This window comes from Ptychodera flava, chromosome 2, assembly GCF_041260155.1.
Source record: "Ptychodera flava strain L36383 chromosome 2, AS_Pfla_20210202, whole genome shotgun sequence".
NCBI lineage: Eukaryota > Metazoa > Hemichordata > Enteropneusta > Ptychoderidae > Ptychodera > Ptychodera flava.
The window spans coordinates 14,364,306-14,380,369 of NC_091929.1; the positions used below are offsets into that span (position 1 = coordinate 14,364,306).

General features: G+C 37.1%; 2 protein-coding genes across 4 annotated transcripts in view; one reads left to right on the forward strand and one right to left on the reverse strand.

The window, feature by feature from the left end:
* The window catches only part of LOC139115380 (synaptotagmin-6-like), a 64,919-nt gene extending 49,672 nt beyond the window's left edge, over positions 1–15,247 (forward strand). For all 3 annotated transcript variants that reach the window (XM_070677450.1, XM_070677466.1, XM_070677459.1), the window contains exons 3-8: positions 4,473–4,773; positions 5,540–5,643; positions 6,294–6,500; positions 7,990–8,110; positions 8,862–9,010; positions 11,641–15,247. In XM_070677450.1, coding sequence (XP_070533551.1) covers positions 4,473–4,773; positions 5,540–5,643; positions 6,294–6,500; positions 7,990–8,110; positions 8,862–9,010; positions 11,641–11,796 — 1,038 coding nt within the window. In that variant the 3' untranslated portion in view covers positions 11,797–15,247. The remainder of the gene's footprint in view (positions 1–4,472; positions 4,774–5,539; positions 5,644–6,293; positions 6,501–7,989; positions 8,111–8,861; positions 9,011–11,640) is intronic.
* Positions 1–16,064, reverse strand: part of LOC139115422 (synaptotagmin-12-like) — a 402,617-nt gene that overhangs the window by 205,771 nt on the left and 180,782 nt on the right. The window lies entirely within an intron of this gene.

The window sequence follows — 16,064 nt, forward strand, 5'->3', positions numbered from 1 at the left end:
GTCAAAGGAAGATGCACCTAGAATTAGAACCTTTAAACGCTTCTCATGCCTTCTTAAAAAAACTTTAAATCGTTTTCTTTCATAAATAGTAATGACAATCATCGGTCTGCGGGCAAATATTGGCGTCAGAGCAATGGGTTGTCTACACTCTGTTGATATTTGAAATTTAAAATGGTAGCTATGATCCGTGTTTACTATATTTCCACAACATCAAGATGTTGAAAATATCACTTCCTCCACATCTTTCAAAATGAGTTCACTCAGGCTTCAGATCAGAATGTGTTGCAAAAAAACTGACGATCTCCCAAAGTGTCACTAAGGCGCATTTTACCACAAGGATTATACTGTACGTTGTTGATCCCATACATACGATGAATTGACTTTACGAAAAAAAGAGTTTCAGATTGTCCCTTCAATGAAGGTCGCACCAAGAATAGTCAATCGAAACTACAGTTATGTGTCATTCAGTCAGAGTGAAGGTCAGTGGTCTCCTGAATTGACTGCAAATTGCATTGCCACTGGGAGTGACTTCATTGTTGTCAGTAGATAGGTTCAGTGGCGAGATGTTAGCGTGTTTACTGCAGTAATTATAGCTATGACTGCGCGACCGTTCATAATTGGGAAAATCTCCCCCGTGAAATCACAGCGTCATCAAAATCGTGCAAGTGATTGCCCCGTTTGTACTTGCCAAGGACATGAACGTCCGTGGCTTTTCATGTCATGAATGCACTCTCCGTTGAGTTTCTGAGCACAATTAGGACAAAATTAGATTTATTTCACTGTATTTCATTGCCTAATATCTTTCTGTGTCGTTTAATTTTTAATATCGCATGGTAATTTCGAAGGCGTAAAACGAAACTACGCTATAAGTAAAAAGCAAAATCATATCCTTTATTTTTTATGTTTACTAAAGCTTCAGGTCCAAAGACCAAGAAATTCACCGTAGAAACTATAGTTTTACGTAGAACGAAAATATGAGACGATGACAAACAGAATGCAATTAAAATCAACATTCTTCTATAACTCAATAACATCATTGAAGTGACGTCAATATTTCTTGGATTAGTCTTAATCGTTTAAACTCTGTGTGACTTCCTTCTTCTTGGCCAGCATATCCTTTAAGGCTTTATTTTAGGTTAGTGTCTCCTTCAAATTCCTTACGCCTTCATCACGAAATCATACTGATTTAAGTATCACATTCCAATTAGTATACATCTACAGGAAATTAAACAATCATACAAGAATCTCTACAACACGACATAGAATTCAAATAATCTTTATCCGCAATTGACTGTAATATTTTTTACGACGTGACGTAAAGAGTGATCGGCGGGAAGCTGGAGGTTCGTTTGCCACAGTACGTGTGCCCCTTAGTTTAACCATCTTTGTTTGTTTGTTTGTTTGTTTGTTTGCTTTTTTGTTTCTCAAGCTCCTCACGTAGTTGACGCCATATTTCTCCTGGCCACACTGTTGCCACTGTTACTGTAAATGCCATTATAAAGGCAAAAAATAATAAAAGATCACATTTGTAAACAACACAACCTTCAATGTACATTCTATAAATAAAAGATATATTGTGTGAAATGCTATGTTTATTTGTAAGGTTCCCTTAGGTTCCCCTAGCAGAAATTTATTTTGAAGGACCCCTTGCTGTGCTTCAAACGTCCTTTTAGCATAGCAAGCCTGTAGGAGTGGACTTCCTGTGTCAGCTTGAAAATTATTACCATTTATTCCGATCCCTGTAAAAGTTTTCCATGGATTTCAGTATTGATCTTGGTGTTCGATAAATTTTAAAATGTATAATATTTTGCCGCCGGTATTGACAACAAATTTGATGCAGTTCATCAAAAATATTTGATTGTCATTATGAAATTCCTGAAAAAAGTCATGCCAATATCTTTTGCGATTTTGATCCAGTATGATTGTCTACAGTTTATTGTCTTGCTAGTTCCACAGTATTAAATGTTGATGTGATGTGTCATATTACTTTCAACCGAACATATTTCTAGTGTTTAAGTCGTAATATTATTTGTAAAACTAAGCAAAGTTCATAGTAACGCTTTCCCAGTACACGGATAAACGAATTCTGGAATCGAGCCAAGATGTTTGATTTTTCCAATGATCGGAACGATGAAAATCGTTGTCGTTAGGATCACTTTGAGTTTACATACCTTGAAATGAAATTACCAATCCTCACCTATTTTATAGACATTACAATCGCGTCCTGCCAAGCTTTCAAAAATAATTACTTGAAAAGAGGAAAGATTGTCAAAATGTCCATCCATGTTTTATCTCGAGTGGATGGTATTGTCTGTTGAGTTGATGTAAACTCGTGCATGTGTGTGTTTGTTTTGAGATTTCCCCTTTCCATTAAGAAAATTGCTATTAATCGGCGTGAGTAGGCTTGGTTCGTGTCCTGGATACAGACAGCTATAAATAAATTAGCCGATGACAGCATTTTGCCTCCAATCGGTAATTGTATTTTTTCTAATGCAATGTAATTCTTAATTCTCCATGCATGAAGCAATGTTGTACAGGAAAGTAATACGCTACACAGATGTATATTTTGGCCGATAGCCAAATACAACTTAACTCTTCGAACATACGACAGAAGGTTATTTAAGGACATTTTCCGTGGCTTTTACATTATGTCTATGTGGCAGTATTTCGATGATGCAGTTTTAAGAATGTATGAATAATTTTTATGAAAATTTAAACATATCAATGCTAAAAACATATAGTTAGTGATCAATGCACAAAGCTATAAGATCTACCTGGATTCCAGGTTATGTCTTGCTGTCACTGTATTCGCCCTTTGTCTAATTCTTTTTCTGTCTTTCTGCCTGTCTGCATGCCTACCTGCCTGCCTGTCTGTCTGTCTGTCTGTCTATCTGTCTGTCTGTCTGTCTGTCTCTATCTCGCTGCTCATTCGTGCGCAAACATACAAAACACTGCAGATCATGTTAAAGTATGATATTTCCGGTTTTTACGTATCACCATACTGTATCCGTCTGTTGCATGTCTGTCTGTCTGTCTGTGATCTGTCTGTCCATCTGCTGTCTGTCCATCAGTACTGTTACGGGGGAAGCCATTAACAGTAAAGTACACGTCACCAAAGTGAATTATTTCCGGCGTTGTTATTTGACATTATTAAATATGTGCATGAATACGGCACAGTAAATTTTCGTCTGAAATCAGGCAAATGTCGTAAATAATAACCCGTACCGAGACTCCTCTGAAGGATAAAGACTTTTTACATCAGGACCATACTTCTGTCTTAATAATTTCCTGATCATATTGAAGATTATAGACATGATAATGTTTCACAGTTCGCTTCGGCGGATATAAACATTCTCCAGCAAACTTGAACTTTTGCCTTATTCTCTCACTGTACTCTCAAGCGATTCATAAATCACTTATATTCCCAGTGATCGATAGTAGAGGCTATTACGTTTAATCAGAAAACATTGCTTGGGATTTACCGTCTTGCGTCTATCAAGTTACGTAAATTGTCTTACAATTTTCTTAAATTTTTGCTGAAGAAAGTGGGTCGATGCGACATGCAGAAAATGCAATTGCAATTTTAAAAAAAAAACCTTAATAGCGTTTTAGAGCGCGTATGTCGATCTATCTGTATAGGATTTAATGTTTAATGCACTATCAATAATTAATAAAAGAAGATATTTTTATTCCTTCTGAATTGAAAAGGGAATTAAAGAAGACGCCGAAGACGGTTAACGCCCATGGCATTCTCTTTGTCCCTTTCCTTCCATATGTCGTGAAGATATTTTGCAGTAAGCGGAAATCTTGAATATCACTGAACATCGCTCATAGTTTTTTTCAATTTATGTCACCATATTTTGTTGTCTTTCGTTGACACAAAGGTCAACACACATTTAATGGAAGGGTGCGGACTAGCTGTGGCATCTGCGCAGTCGCTGCGAGGCTTGTGGACAAGCGTTTATTTGTCAGTTGGCGCATGCCATTGAGTTATATAGTTAATGAAATTTCGGGTTACTCTTCGGGCGACAGACGTCTAGATTTTGTCCGGCTGGCCCGGATGCGCATAATCCGTGCCAGCCGGATTCTGTAGGTTCATTACTATGCATGTAAATAATTCACACGAATCGACACCTCAACTAGAGTCTCCTCCTCCGACCAAACAGTGTTGCTCAAAAAGAAAATGTCTGACAAGTAATAATAACAATATTTTAGCCCCAAAAGCGGATTGAACATAATCTAGCGGTAGCTCCTTTCATTGATCTCTGCCCCTCCAAACCATTGGGGGTATGAGTATACAGTGAGATACTTCATGGATGTGAAAAAAGAAATCTGCGACACGGGTAAAACAGGCTATGTGTTTATCTAAGAGTATTAAGTCTGCAAAAGCCCTGACAGGGACTCCCCTCGTAGACAAATACTTCACGTGTTTTCCCCATTTCACTTTATCTTTTAATTCCTGTCATTTGCAGGAATTCTACATCCCGAAGGAGAAAGTCAAAATACAGCCACCGAACAAGAATGCTAATCCGCCCTCACCGGCAGCATCAAACGCTGGTTCGGATTCAGAGCAGGGCAGCGTGAGCAGCGAATCAACGAACGGTCTCTTCGAATCAGAAATAGGCTCTGTAAAACCCGACTTGTACGCCAAGAGTAATGATATTGTTGTTATGCAAAATGAAAAACAAGGAAAAGTTAAGAAACTTGGCAAGCTACACTTCAAACTCAAGTACGACTTTGACAAATCAGATTTAAACGTTGACGTACTTCAAGGTAAGTGCATTCTGGGAAGCCAGTCGAGACTGTCTGTGCGTCTGTCTGTCTGCTTGTCTGTCTGTCCGATGTTAATGATATCCTTTGGACTGTCTATTTGCCAGTTAAAATCTATATTTACATGCCAATTTGCATTAAATTTTCCGAGAAATGTAATCCGTACACAGATCTGATAATTGCTGACAGCCATTAGGCATTTAATGTCATTACGTCACTCCTTGGTTATTGAAAAAATAGTACGTATTTATCTACATCAAATCATACTGTACAAATATGCCATATATTTCAGAAGCAAAAGGGAGAAATATACTAGAACTGCGCGAGGAATGATATTCCTCGAACAATTAACAAAGTCAGCTTTACATCTCTGTAAACACTCTGAGTCACGAAAATGAATTGACTGTATATATATAATATATATATATATATATATATATATATATATATATATATATATATATATATATATATATATAAAGTCAATTCATTTTCGTGACTCAGAGTGTATATATATATCTGTTTTCAAAAAGACTGAGGAAGAAGAGGATGTTAACCCGACGTGCCACTCTAATAATTAAGACATCTTTTGCAACCTTTGTTAACCCCGTATTATCTCTAACGATAGCTATCGCTGACAAGTCATATAATGCCAAACAGACATTTCAATTTTTGATGAGTTTACTGGATACCAGAGCGCATTGTTGTTGTAGCCTTAAGTCGCCATCTTGCCGATATTCAAGGCTAGAAATCTTAATCTTTCCTTTAGCTGAAAACTTACCCAAGATGGATTTTGGAGGATCGAGCGACCCCTACGTCAAAGTATTCCTAATTCCTGATGAAGACCGAAAGTTACGTCAGACCCAAGTACAGGTGGGTACACGTGAACTTGAATGCCAGCCGTGATGCATGACAGCTTTGTGCGAATAAGTGACTTTGATACTTTTATAATTTCAAAGAGATGTGAGTCGCATGTAGAAATGGGTTACAGGGAAATTTCCAATGTGAATGTTGAATCAAGCCATATGTTCGTATTCGAACCAGGAAAAACGCAGACATTTCGTGTATCTTCAACGTACTCCCGTGATACGAGTATAAAAACTTGCAACCTTTTTTTTAAATCTTAAGAAAAATGAGCAATAAACACGATTGGAACTAATTTCAGTTGGATCTATATATTTCTAAAATTTCTCAAGAATGTTAGGTACCCTATAGCTGAATGTTGCAATATTACAAATTACTCATAACACCTAGTGTATAACGTAAAACAAAAAGCTGATGAGCTTACATTTGCTGATTAAATTCACATTACTTCACAATCCCATTATCCCAAATTAGTTCCAGTCGTGTTTTATATCTCCCATAGCAACAGGCAGAATATGCGTCAAAGGCAATGACGTCATATTGTCTCCTAAGAATACATAAATTTTGGAACAAAGGTGTCCAAAACAATTTTTAAAACGCAACATTACTTTTGTTGAAGTAATAATTTGAGCAAGTTCTTTATTTTGATATTCTAACAGAGGCGAACATTGAACCCCGTGTGGAACGAAACCTTCAAATTTCCAACAACTTACGACGAGCTGCAGACCAAAACCCTGTATTTCACCGTCTACGACTTCGACAAGTTTTCCCGCCATGACGTCATCGGAGAAGTTAAAGTTATTCTTAGAGAGATTGACGTCTCGCGAGAAGTTGACGTATGGTGTGACCTTCAGCCCTGCACTGTGGTACGTACAATGACATGCGTTTGGTAAATCAGTGAAAAAGTTGTAAAATGATAATATCTCGACCAAACGAACATCCAGCTTTCTCAATTTATAACCAAAACTTCGATAGTAATGTATTCAAGAAGCCAGGATTGTTCTTTTCGTCCGTGAAGAAAATATTCAAGCAATAGAGCAAACCCAGCGACGGCATACCACGAGATTTTGACCAATTCACGACATATATGCACGAGCGATGGCGAGTGCAACTTTTCAAAACCGAGTGGTATATACCGTCGCTGGGTTTGCTTTATGGCTATTATATCATAACAGTACATTGAAAGTCTGGCGTGGAACGTCAAAAAAGTTCCTTTGCTGTTGCCGAGAGCTCGGCCCGTATGCCAACGGTGCTATATCGCAAATATGCCACGGTTCTGTTTACGTCTCGACCAATCAGGTCACTGTATTTCAGCCACCAATATACTGGTATAGTAAACTTCATTTTGTCATACCAGTATACTGATGGAGCAAATGCACCGATAAATATTAATAGTATATTGATATTACACAATTGGAACAAACAAGAGCTCTCACATAGAGAATATCGCCTTATCCGGATTAAAATTAAAATTCAGTTATCATCGATAAAATTGGACAACCATTTATTAAAAGCATATCCACTGTATGACAAGTTGAATACTAGACTATAATTTTGACATGATTTTTTTTCCTGTAGAACAAAAAAAAAGAATTAATAAAAAAGATAGGAAAATAATATAACAGACATCATAGGTTAAAATTATTGGAAGTTGATGCTTTCACTTTGCGACAATATAAAATAACTTGTTACACGGTCTGTTTTAATGTTACTGGCCAGGTATGCCACGGGCCGGTAGATTTTGTCCGGGCTGATATGTCATAAAAAATGAATAAGCATGACGTCACTGTGCAAATATTACAAACTTATTACCGCCTTGATTAAAGCCTTCTCTGGCCAGCTGTCTCATCTCCTGGGACAATCCATACACAACAAAAGACCTGGCAATGTCATTCTGATGTTAGTTTTTTTACCTTCAGCATAGAATCGGACAAAATCCACCAGTTGAGTGGAAATTGATTCTTCGCGGGTTATGCAAATTTAGTTTCAGAGACTGATGTCAAAACTTTGGAGCACGATGCAAAATAATTTGCGACGACAAACAACTTTACGAATTTACACAACCTCCAGAAAGAGAAGTGATTAAAGACAGAAACTGAAGTGTGCTGTCGCCATATCATACAAAATAAATGCGTTCTTTATGTACACAGTTTCAATAACGACATACAGGTAACTGTGGCGACACAAAACCATTAAACCGTCTTCTCCTTCCGAATGTCAGCATGTTATCAATATAAACTGAAAACCGCCTCCGGGCATTATGTCTGTGTAGGAGGCGTATCGTTGGTTGGTGCTTGCGGTATTTCCTGTAGCTTTATTGATTCCAAATCCTCTTTTATTCTCTCTCCTTGATAGAAACAAGCTGAATTGGGTGATTTGTTATTTTCTCTGAGTTATCTGCCCACGGCTGAGAGACTCACTGTCGTTATAATGAAGGCTAGAAATTTGAAAGCCATGGATATCAACGGCAGCTCAGGTAATGATCGTTTGAAAGTATTGTTTTGCCACAGCGCCTATCATTGGGTAACTAATTAACTTCCTCCTACACATGAGACGACTCCCCTAATTGGTTCAAACATGTGGCGCTTGGTATTATCTACCTCCGCCTATTCTTGTTGATTTCCTTGCCTATATGTACATCCTCTTTGAAACTGTCACGATTCCCGAATGTCGTTTCCTTTGGTTATACAAGCTGATCCACGTAACTTTGTCCGTTTAAAATTCTTTAGTCATCATATTTCTGAGAACGGGAAGGATGATAGTTGCGGCGGATCTCTACTCATCCCGATAATTATGGGTTGACATTTGTGCATTGAAATTGTTGACATTTTACTCAACGCCGTTGAAAACTTTACACTTTCTCGAACAAAATTCAACTAGTTTTCGGTGGATCTTATTTATCATTCGTCAGTTTTCTGGACTCTATTATCCCACACGTCTATTTTCACACGTTTACGAAAATGAGATTTGTAGACACAGCTAATATTTCGTATTAGTCACTGCTTATACCTAGTGAGTCGTCATTATTAAAATTAGGGATAGAGTGCATTGCTGGACCCCCCAGGAAAACTTTTTAGTTCCTATCAAACTGTTCGTTTACACATGTAATCTTCACTCCAGTGTTCAAAAATTTTTGTACTTGCCGATCAAACATCACAATATCTTCCTTATTGGTTATAAGGCAATGTTAATTATTGATACTATGCCATCGTACTGTTCTTGCACAGATCCGTACGTCAAAGTCTCCCTGCTCCAGAGTGGCAAGAGAATCAAAAAGAAGAAAACTGCAGTGCGCAAGAACAATCGAAATCCTGTGTGGAACGAGGCGCTGGTCTTCAATATACCGACAGAGAGTTTAAAACACACAAGTTTAGAGGTGAGACACGCCTGAATTCATGACGGTATCTTCAAGATTGTCGCGGATTCATTTATTCAATATACAGTACACAGGCCTCGCTACCCGTAATGGCGCTACACACATGTCGTCTCGATAGCTGCAGGAATACTCTATAAACATTCATAAACTGTTTTTAAGGTAGAATGCGCCTCGGGGACAGATATTCGGACTCTCAAACTTTTACAATTCTTTTCTTATCTACCACTTGTGGGGGTTCAGTTTAAAGCTTTTGGTGTTAGAACACTTTTTATTATTTTAGTTTTTCGAAAGATCGAAAATTTTATTTTTCCCCAGAGAGTTTACCCCGAGATGGTGACCATTTTGAATTTCAAATATCGGGAAATCTTAGTACTTTCTCTCTCTAGTACCAACTTTTGCACGGTGACCCCTGATTTTTATTTTAGATTTGGTAAAAGAATGGTCGAAATTGTCATTAAAGAAAAATTTGGCAAAGTTTAAGTCTTTCAATTTCGAGGTGCAAAGTACCGTAGTATCTAATCCAGTAATAATTAAAAAGAAGTAATTTAAAATTAAAATCGGGTATGCCTACAGTTTTAGAGAATAAATTTTTCAGCTAAGGAAGACAAATTGTTGGCCTATGGCTTGCAGGTGTTTACCCAAGTTTCCATCCAGTTTGAAAAGTCGATCGATTCGTGGCTTGTCACGAGCTAGCCATCATTAAAAAGGATTAATTGGATGCTAAAAATGATTAAAATCAATTTTTAGCCCACAAAAGATTTTCCTGTGACTTCCATGGCTGTCAGATGCTTACCCCATTCTTCGTGTGGGTGTCTGTGTTCTCTAACAACAGTCGACCCGAGGCAAGGCCTCAACACTTGCAGAACTTTTTCTAGTTTTCATCCGAGTCTTCATTAGCAAGGTATTACATTTCAACCTTGAATGCTTAAAACGGACAAAATAAGTTTTTCGCCCACAAAGAAAGATTGACTCAAGGCTTGCAGATGTCCCCTCTTGAGTGTCTGCTGTCAGTCGTGACCCAAGTCTTAACATGTCCATTGGCAGAACTTTTCAAAATTACATTTAATCCTATTCATCATTAAAAGATATTACATTTACGTCTTAAGTGCTCCAAATGTCACTTGGGTAGTTTTCAGCCAACAAAGGAAGACTATTGACCGATTGCTCGCAGACGCTGACCCCCATACTTAATGTCATGTGGGCGTACAGTTTACCATCCCCTTTGTGACGATGGAGTACCAATTCTTTGTATGGCAAGTGTAGGAAGGGGCGATTATTGGATTTTTTTATATCTTGCCATCTTGAACAAGTGTAAGAAAATTCACAAACATGGAAATCTGAATGACTAAGAAATATCTTTTCTTGGTACAGCCAGCCGCCGAGATCAATTTGTCTTCTTGAACTATTTCCAAAAGATATTCTAAATTGTCTAACCTAACTGTAAAGATAGAGTCACGTTTCCACGTTAGGGTTTTACTCGCCTCAAAATTAAAAAAAAAAAAACAACTTCAAAATTGGCTTAGATTTTCCTTACTTTTAACCATTCTCTGAACAAAGCAAGATAAAAGTCAGGGATCACCGTGCACATTTTCGTGGTCGAGAAAATATTAACATTTACCGATATTTGAAATTCAAAATGGCTGCCATCCTTGTGTTATCTCTATGGTGAAAAATATTTTTTGACTTTATAGAACTGAGACAGAGAAAACTTTACTTACTCCAAGAGCTTCAAAATGAGCTCCATCAAGCGGCAGACGAGAAAAAAAATGTGAAAATTTAAGATTGTTCATGTCTGTCTCCGAGACACTTTTTCTAGTACCTCAAGCGTTTTGCAATTATAATCCCCTTGTGATGCTGAAACGGTGACAGCGAGAATGAACAAATGTGTTGCCAAGACATTGCTTCATTTTTAACTTTGGTAAATATTTCATTCGATTGAACAATGATTAAGCATAAGGTTGGAGTCTAGGATGCTAGAATTATCACCAAAGGTGTTTTTCTTCATTCTGTAAAGTTAAAGAAGTTGGTCACTCATTTTATTCAAGTTGGCCAATGGTTTGCAGATATTTTCTTTGCATTTTAAGTTAGTATACGTCTCGAAAGTGAATAACTTTGAGGAAAACTTTTCCTTAAATATCCCTCAATGAAACGTTCAACTATTCTCTTTCAAAATAAAAAATAAAAAATCAGGGGTCACCACCACCGTGCAAAGTTTGGTACCTCGATGAGGAAAACGGATTACATGACATTTACCGATATTTGAAATTCAAAATGGCCGCCATCTCTGTGTTAACTCTAAAAATACAATGTTCGATTTTCGACAAAAAACTTAGACGGTGAAATCTTATCTTACCTCAAGACCGTTTAAACGAGCTCCAACAAGTGATAGATTAGAAAAGAATTATAAAAATTTGAGAGTCCGAATATATGTCTCTGAGGCATCCGTCCCTGAGGCTCATGCTACCTTAACGTGAGTTTTTTGTTTTGCTTTTCCAACAGCAATAGATAATACTCCGCAATTTCGTTTATAAATAATGAATTAAATAATATTATACGATTTCAATAATTAATAATGTCATCGTCTCACTTCCTTTCTATTGATTAAATAAATATTCTTACGCCTTCTGTAGGTTACCGTGGTTGACTACGATCTGCTCGGACACAGTGAGATTATCGGAAAATGTGATGTTGGCCCACACTTTGATGGCACTGGTGTCGAACACTGGAATGACATGTTGCAGGCACAGAGAAAACCGACAGCAATGTGGCACACACTGCGCGAGTGAACTGGCCACTGTCTTTGACGAGACGAAGTTGTCATAATTAGACTGGTTTAAGACTCAGAGGAGTCAGTGAGTCATTGCTTAGCGGTCCACAATCGTAGGCAGAAAGCTATTCTCCATCAGGTCTCCTTGAAGATATGGATGGCCTTTCGCAGTTGCGCCCTCTGTGACGACCCTTTAGAATCTTAGATCAACGGAAGGAGTCATGAAAGCTCATTTATGTGAAATGGATTGATATCAATAGAACACGCAGCAGAATGAATGGTATTGTATAGGGAAGGTTATTTCCTAAACTTACTTCCTAAGTGCATTGCCTTGGATATAGTGTCTAGTTTTATGAATAGAGTTCAATGTCACACTTAACTGTTTACCCCGAGTGTGTTTTCCACCTATTACGGAGTGGTCAGTTTTTAAAAGCATAATGTATGGTCGATGCTTGTCCAGTTATCGACATACAATACTATCACACATGAAAACAAGTTTAAGACTGTATACTGAACCTATTAAAGTAATCGAGATTTTTAAGACCTGTAGTTTAGCGTTATCCTATGAACTGGATATCCATGACGTGATATATTTTCAGAAACACATTTACATTTTGAAATTTGTCAACAAACAAGGAATTTGGCTTACATATTTACTTCGCAATCTGAAAAATGTAGTCCTCGTTGGTGTTAGAGGTTTCGGAACAGGTGACCACATCTACCGATATTTGTGTTCACAAGGAAAGGAAAATTTCACATAGGACCAATAGTTGACACGAATGCACACTGAAAGATGACTGATTGGGATGACGGTGAAATATGTGCACACAGATTGGTTTCTCTGTCATATAGAATCATAGATTAACATTCCAAACACTTTTCAAGTAAAAGTACATGTAATTAAATTTTTGTATTCGCACACATTTTCATGATTATGTCTTACTTTGGAAAAGTATCAATTCATTCAAAGCAACCTCGTAACCGAAATGATTTCAGGCAATTAAGTGTTAAAACATAGGTGTTTTTAGACTGTCGAGAATTTCTATAATCGGTAAACCTTCTGTTTATGTTTAAAACATAACGATGTTCAGTGAATAATCGATGTACACTTGTTGAGGTGTTATACGCCACAAGTCGCAACTTGATGTGTTGCGCCATCTGTGGCGAAAACACAAAACTACTTTCGTCTATATTACTTCACTTATCTGTATATAACAAAGCTGACTCCTTCTTGAGAAGGTAGCCTTGTTCTACAACAAGGTTATCATATCGTTGACATCAAGTCTCTTCGACAAAGATTGCCTTTATAACTTTACAATAAAAAGTGAGTTCCGAATTTATATTTTCATAGGTAAGCACAGTGTATCAAAAAGTCACGTGGTACAGAATGAACGCTGACGCATTTGTGCTGTTGTCGTGAACGTACTTGGTAACAAGTGAACCGTTATTGAATATAGTGTTCAGTTATAATCTATTGTACATTTAACGATTATGTCAAACGTATTCAACACGCTTGTGTTGGAAGGAGAATGTTATCAACGATGAAATCAGAACATTCCATCAGTTCTTTCCCGAATGGACTCCATGCCTGTATGGAATTCCCGGTTAGCGTTATTGACCGGTTTGCTTAAAGTTACATATTTGAAGTAATTTGTGGGTAGCTTGATGCCGTGTACCCGTTGACAGCAATCGCATACTTTGCCGGAGGATAGTAGCTGTTACATTCGATATATCTAGCGCATTAAACCATTATATCAAGATTCAACGCCTGTCAGGGCGCCCTCAACGGACTGATGACGGATTAAAATCCAATCCTTATAAACTCTTCGCTGTATAGCGGCGTACGGTTGACCACAAAGACCTGTTCGCCAGAAAAAAGTTCAAAGTCCCAGGGAATTAAGCCTCGCCAATATTAAGGAAATACGATAAACCTGCGTTGATAGATTTGAGGAAAATCTTTGTGAAATTAAGTTTTTCGCACGATTTTTATCCGTGTTTATGTTTATGCAATGAATCGTCGTACTTCGAGTCATGATTGCATTAAATATTGTACACTTGCTGGCAATTAACAATATTTAAACACTTAATATGGTATAGAGAGTTAAGAAGGCAAATTAAAGGTATACTGTCACCTTTTTCCAATTTTGCCACAGTTACCATGGAAAGGGAAAATCTAACCAATCACAGATTTTAAGTGGGCGGTCGCTTTTTAAAAACAGCGCCCTCACATGGGCATTTTGAATACCAAGGAACGCCCCTTTGACCATATATGGGCATATTTAGATTATAGGGGACTGTATACCTTTAAAGCATGACGTGAAAGGTAATCCAGCAAATAGTATGAAAAATATCCAACGTCACAGCTACTATTCCTCGGCAGTAAATAAATCGCCGATATAATTATACTATATTAAATGTTTTGAATAAGCAATAATCATAAATCGGTGTTATGAATTGATAACTTAGTTTTTAAATTTATGTGATGTTACAAATTGGGACCAAGCATATAAATGCAAAGTACAATTACAGTGTCTTTATATGTCGACCTAGATTAACTGCCTTTTGGCAGACTATGTGTCGTGTATGTCTTGGGTTTCTCGTGAAGTTTGACACGACTTGGTAGGGTACTGATTCATGGATGCAGAGCTGACATGTGAACGGTTCGATAAAATTTATATGTAAGTTGGTAACAGGGCAGGAGATACGTTTGCAACAGACAAGATGTCCGACCACATTTGCATAAAGGATGTGGTCCACCTGGTATCTGAGCCAAAGCTTTCCGACAGAATCATATTTGAACCAATTATGCACGTATACGTGGTAGAGCTGCATTCTGAGTTGTAAATTTGATACAGCCATGGTCAAAAACTGAGAATGTTGCAAGAATATACAATTGAGCCAAATTGAATATTGAAACTCTACCACTTTTATCACGTGACATTATTTGAACCAATAAGACCTATCGTTTCTTGCTCCAACTTACCCAAACAATTTGCCATTTATATCTTTATACTTTTATGCATTTTACTCACCTTTCCATTGTTATCTATCAAATCGCACAATTTTTCAACCGCTTGCCTAATTTACCTTTTAAGACAACTGTCTTTCCTTTTAGCATTGATAATTCATTTTACGATTTACATACTCAATATTTATTAAGCTGCTTGCCCCTATTCTTACAATGGTATTCAATATAAGGCAAGGTCTGATGTATCGTAAGATTACAGTAAAATGGGCTATGGAAAATAAACGTTAATCATTTACAAAACGTTGTCCACTGTGAGGATCCCATTGGTCGAAAATCTGTATCGTCTGGTGGTAGACCAATAGGAATAAGTGACGTATTTGTAGTAATTGCATATCATTAACATATTTTTATGAAAGTGAATGTACGGATATTTTGCATTGTAAATAGATGTACAGATAAAGAAACGTTAATTCAAAATAAAAGTTACGGTATAATGTTTAAATCGCATTTCTTGTTATTTATTTACTGGCTACTTACAGATAAAAAGATCACTAAACTAGACAAATGATAGATGACGTTTTGATATATGGAATATAATTGGATAGTAAAAACTGTGCAGTAATCTTCCCGAAAAACCCATTTGCCATAAACTGATTCGAATAAAATGAAGAGCGGAGTCTTGAGAGTAAATTACACAACACTTTGAATATTTCACACAACAACCAGGTTTGTCATATTTTTAAAAGTCGGACTTAGTGTGTAAAAAAAAATGTTATACATCATATTCTATAAATCTAAGCTCAGTCTCTTGTAGCTTCTCGAGAGCCCTTATCTGTACATGGTAATTGGCATTCACAGTGAGACCACTTGAATTTCATGACTCCTTTAGTCTGAGAGTGTAATAAGAAATTAGGGTAGAATGCACCTCGGGACAGATATTCGAACTCTCACATTTTTACAATCCATTAGTGATCTACCATTTACGGAGGCTCATTAAAGCTCTTGGAGTAAGGAAAATTTGTACTGTCTTAGTTTTTCAAAAATCGAAAATTTTATTTTCCCGATAGAGTAAACACAGGAATGGCGGCCATTTTGAATTTCAAACATTGGTATATGTTAGCTAGGTGTTTCTGTAGTACCAAACTTTGCATGGTGACCCTGATTCTTGTTCTTGATTATTCTTGGTAAGAGTATGGTTGAAAGTTTCATTGGAGAAGGTTTGAGCAAAAGTTTGTCTTTCACTTTCTAAGCGCGTACTACCGTAACAATAACGCAGGTGTATTTCTAAATTCTTACATGTAAATTGTAACAGTTGCATT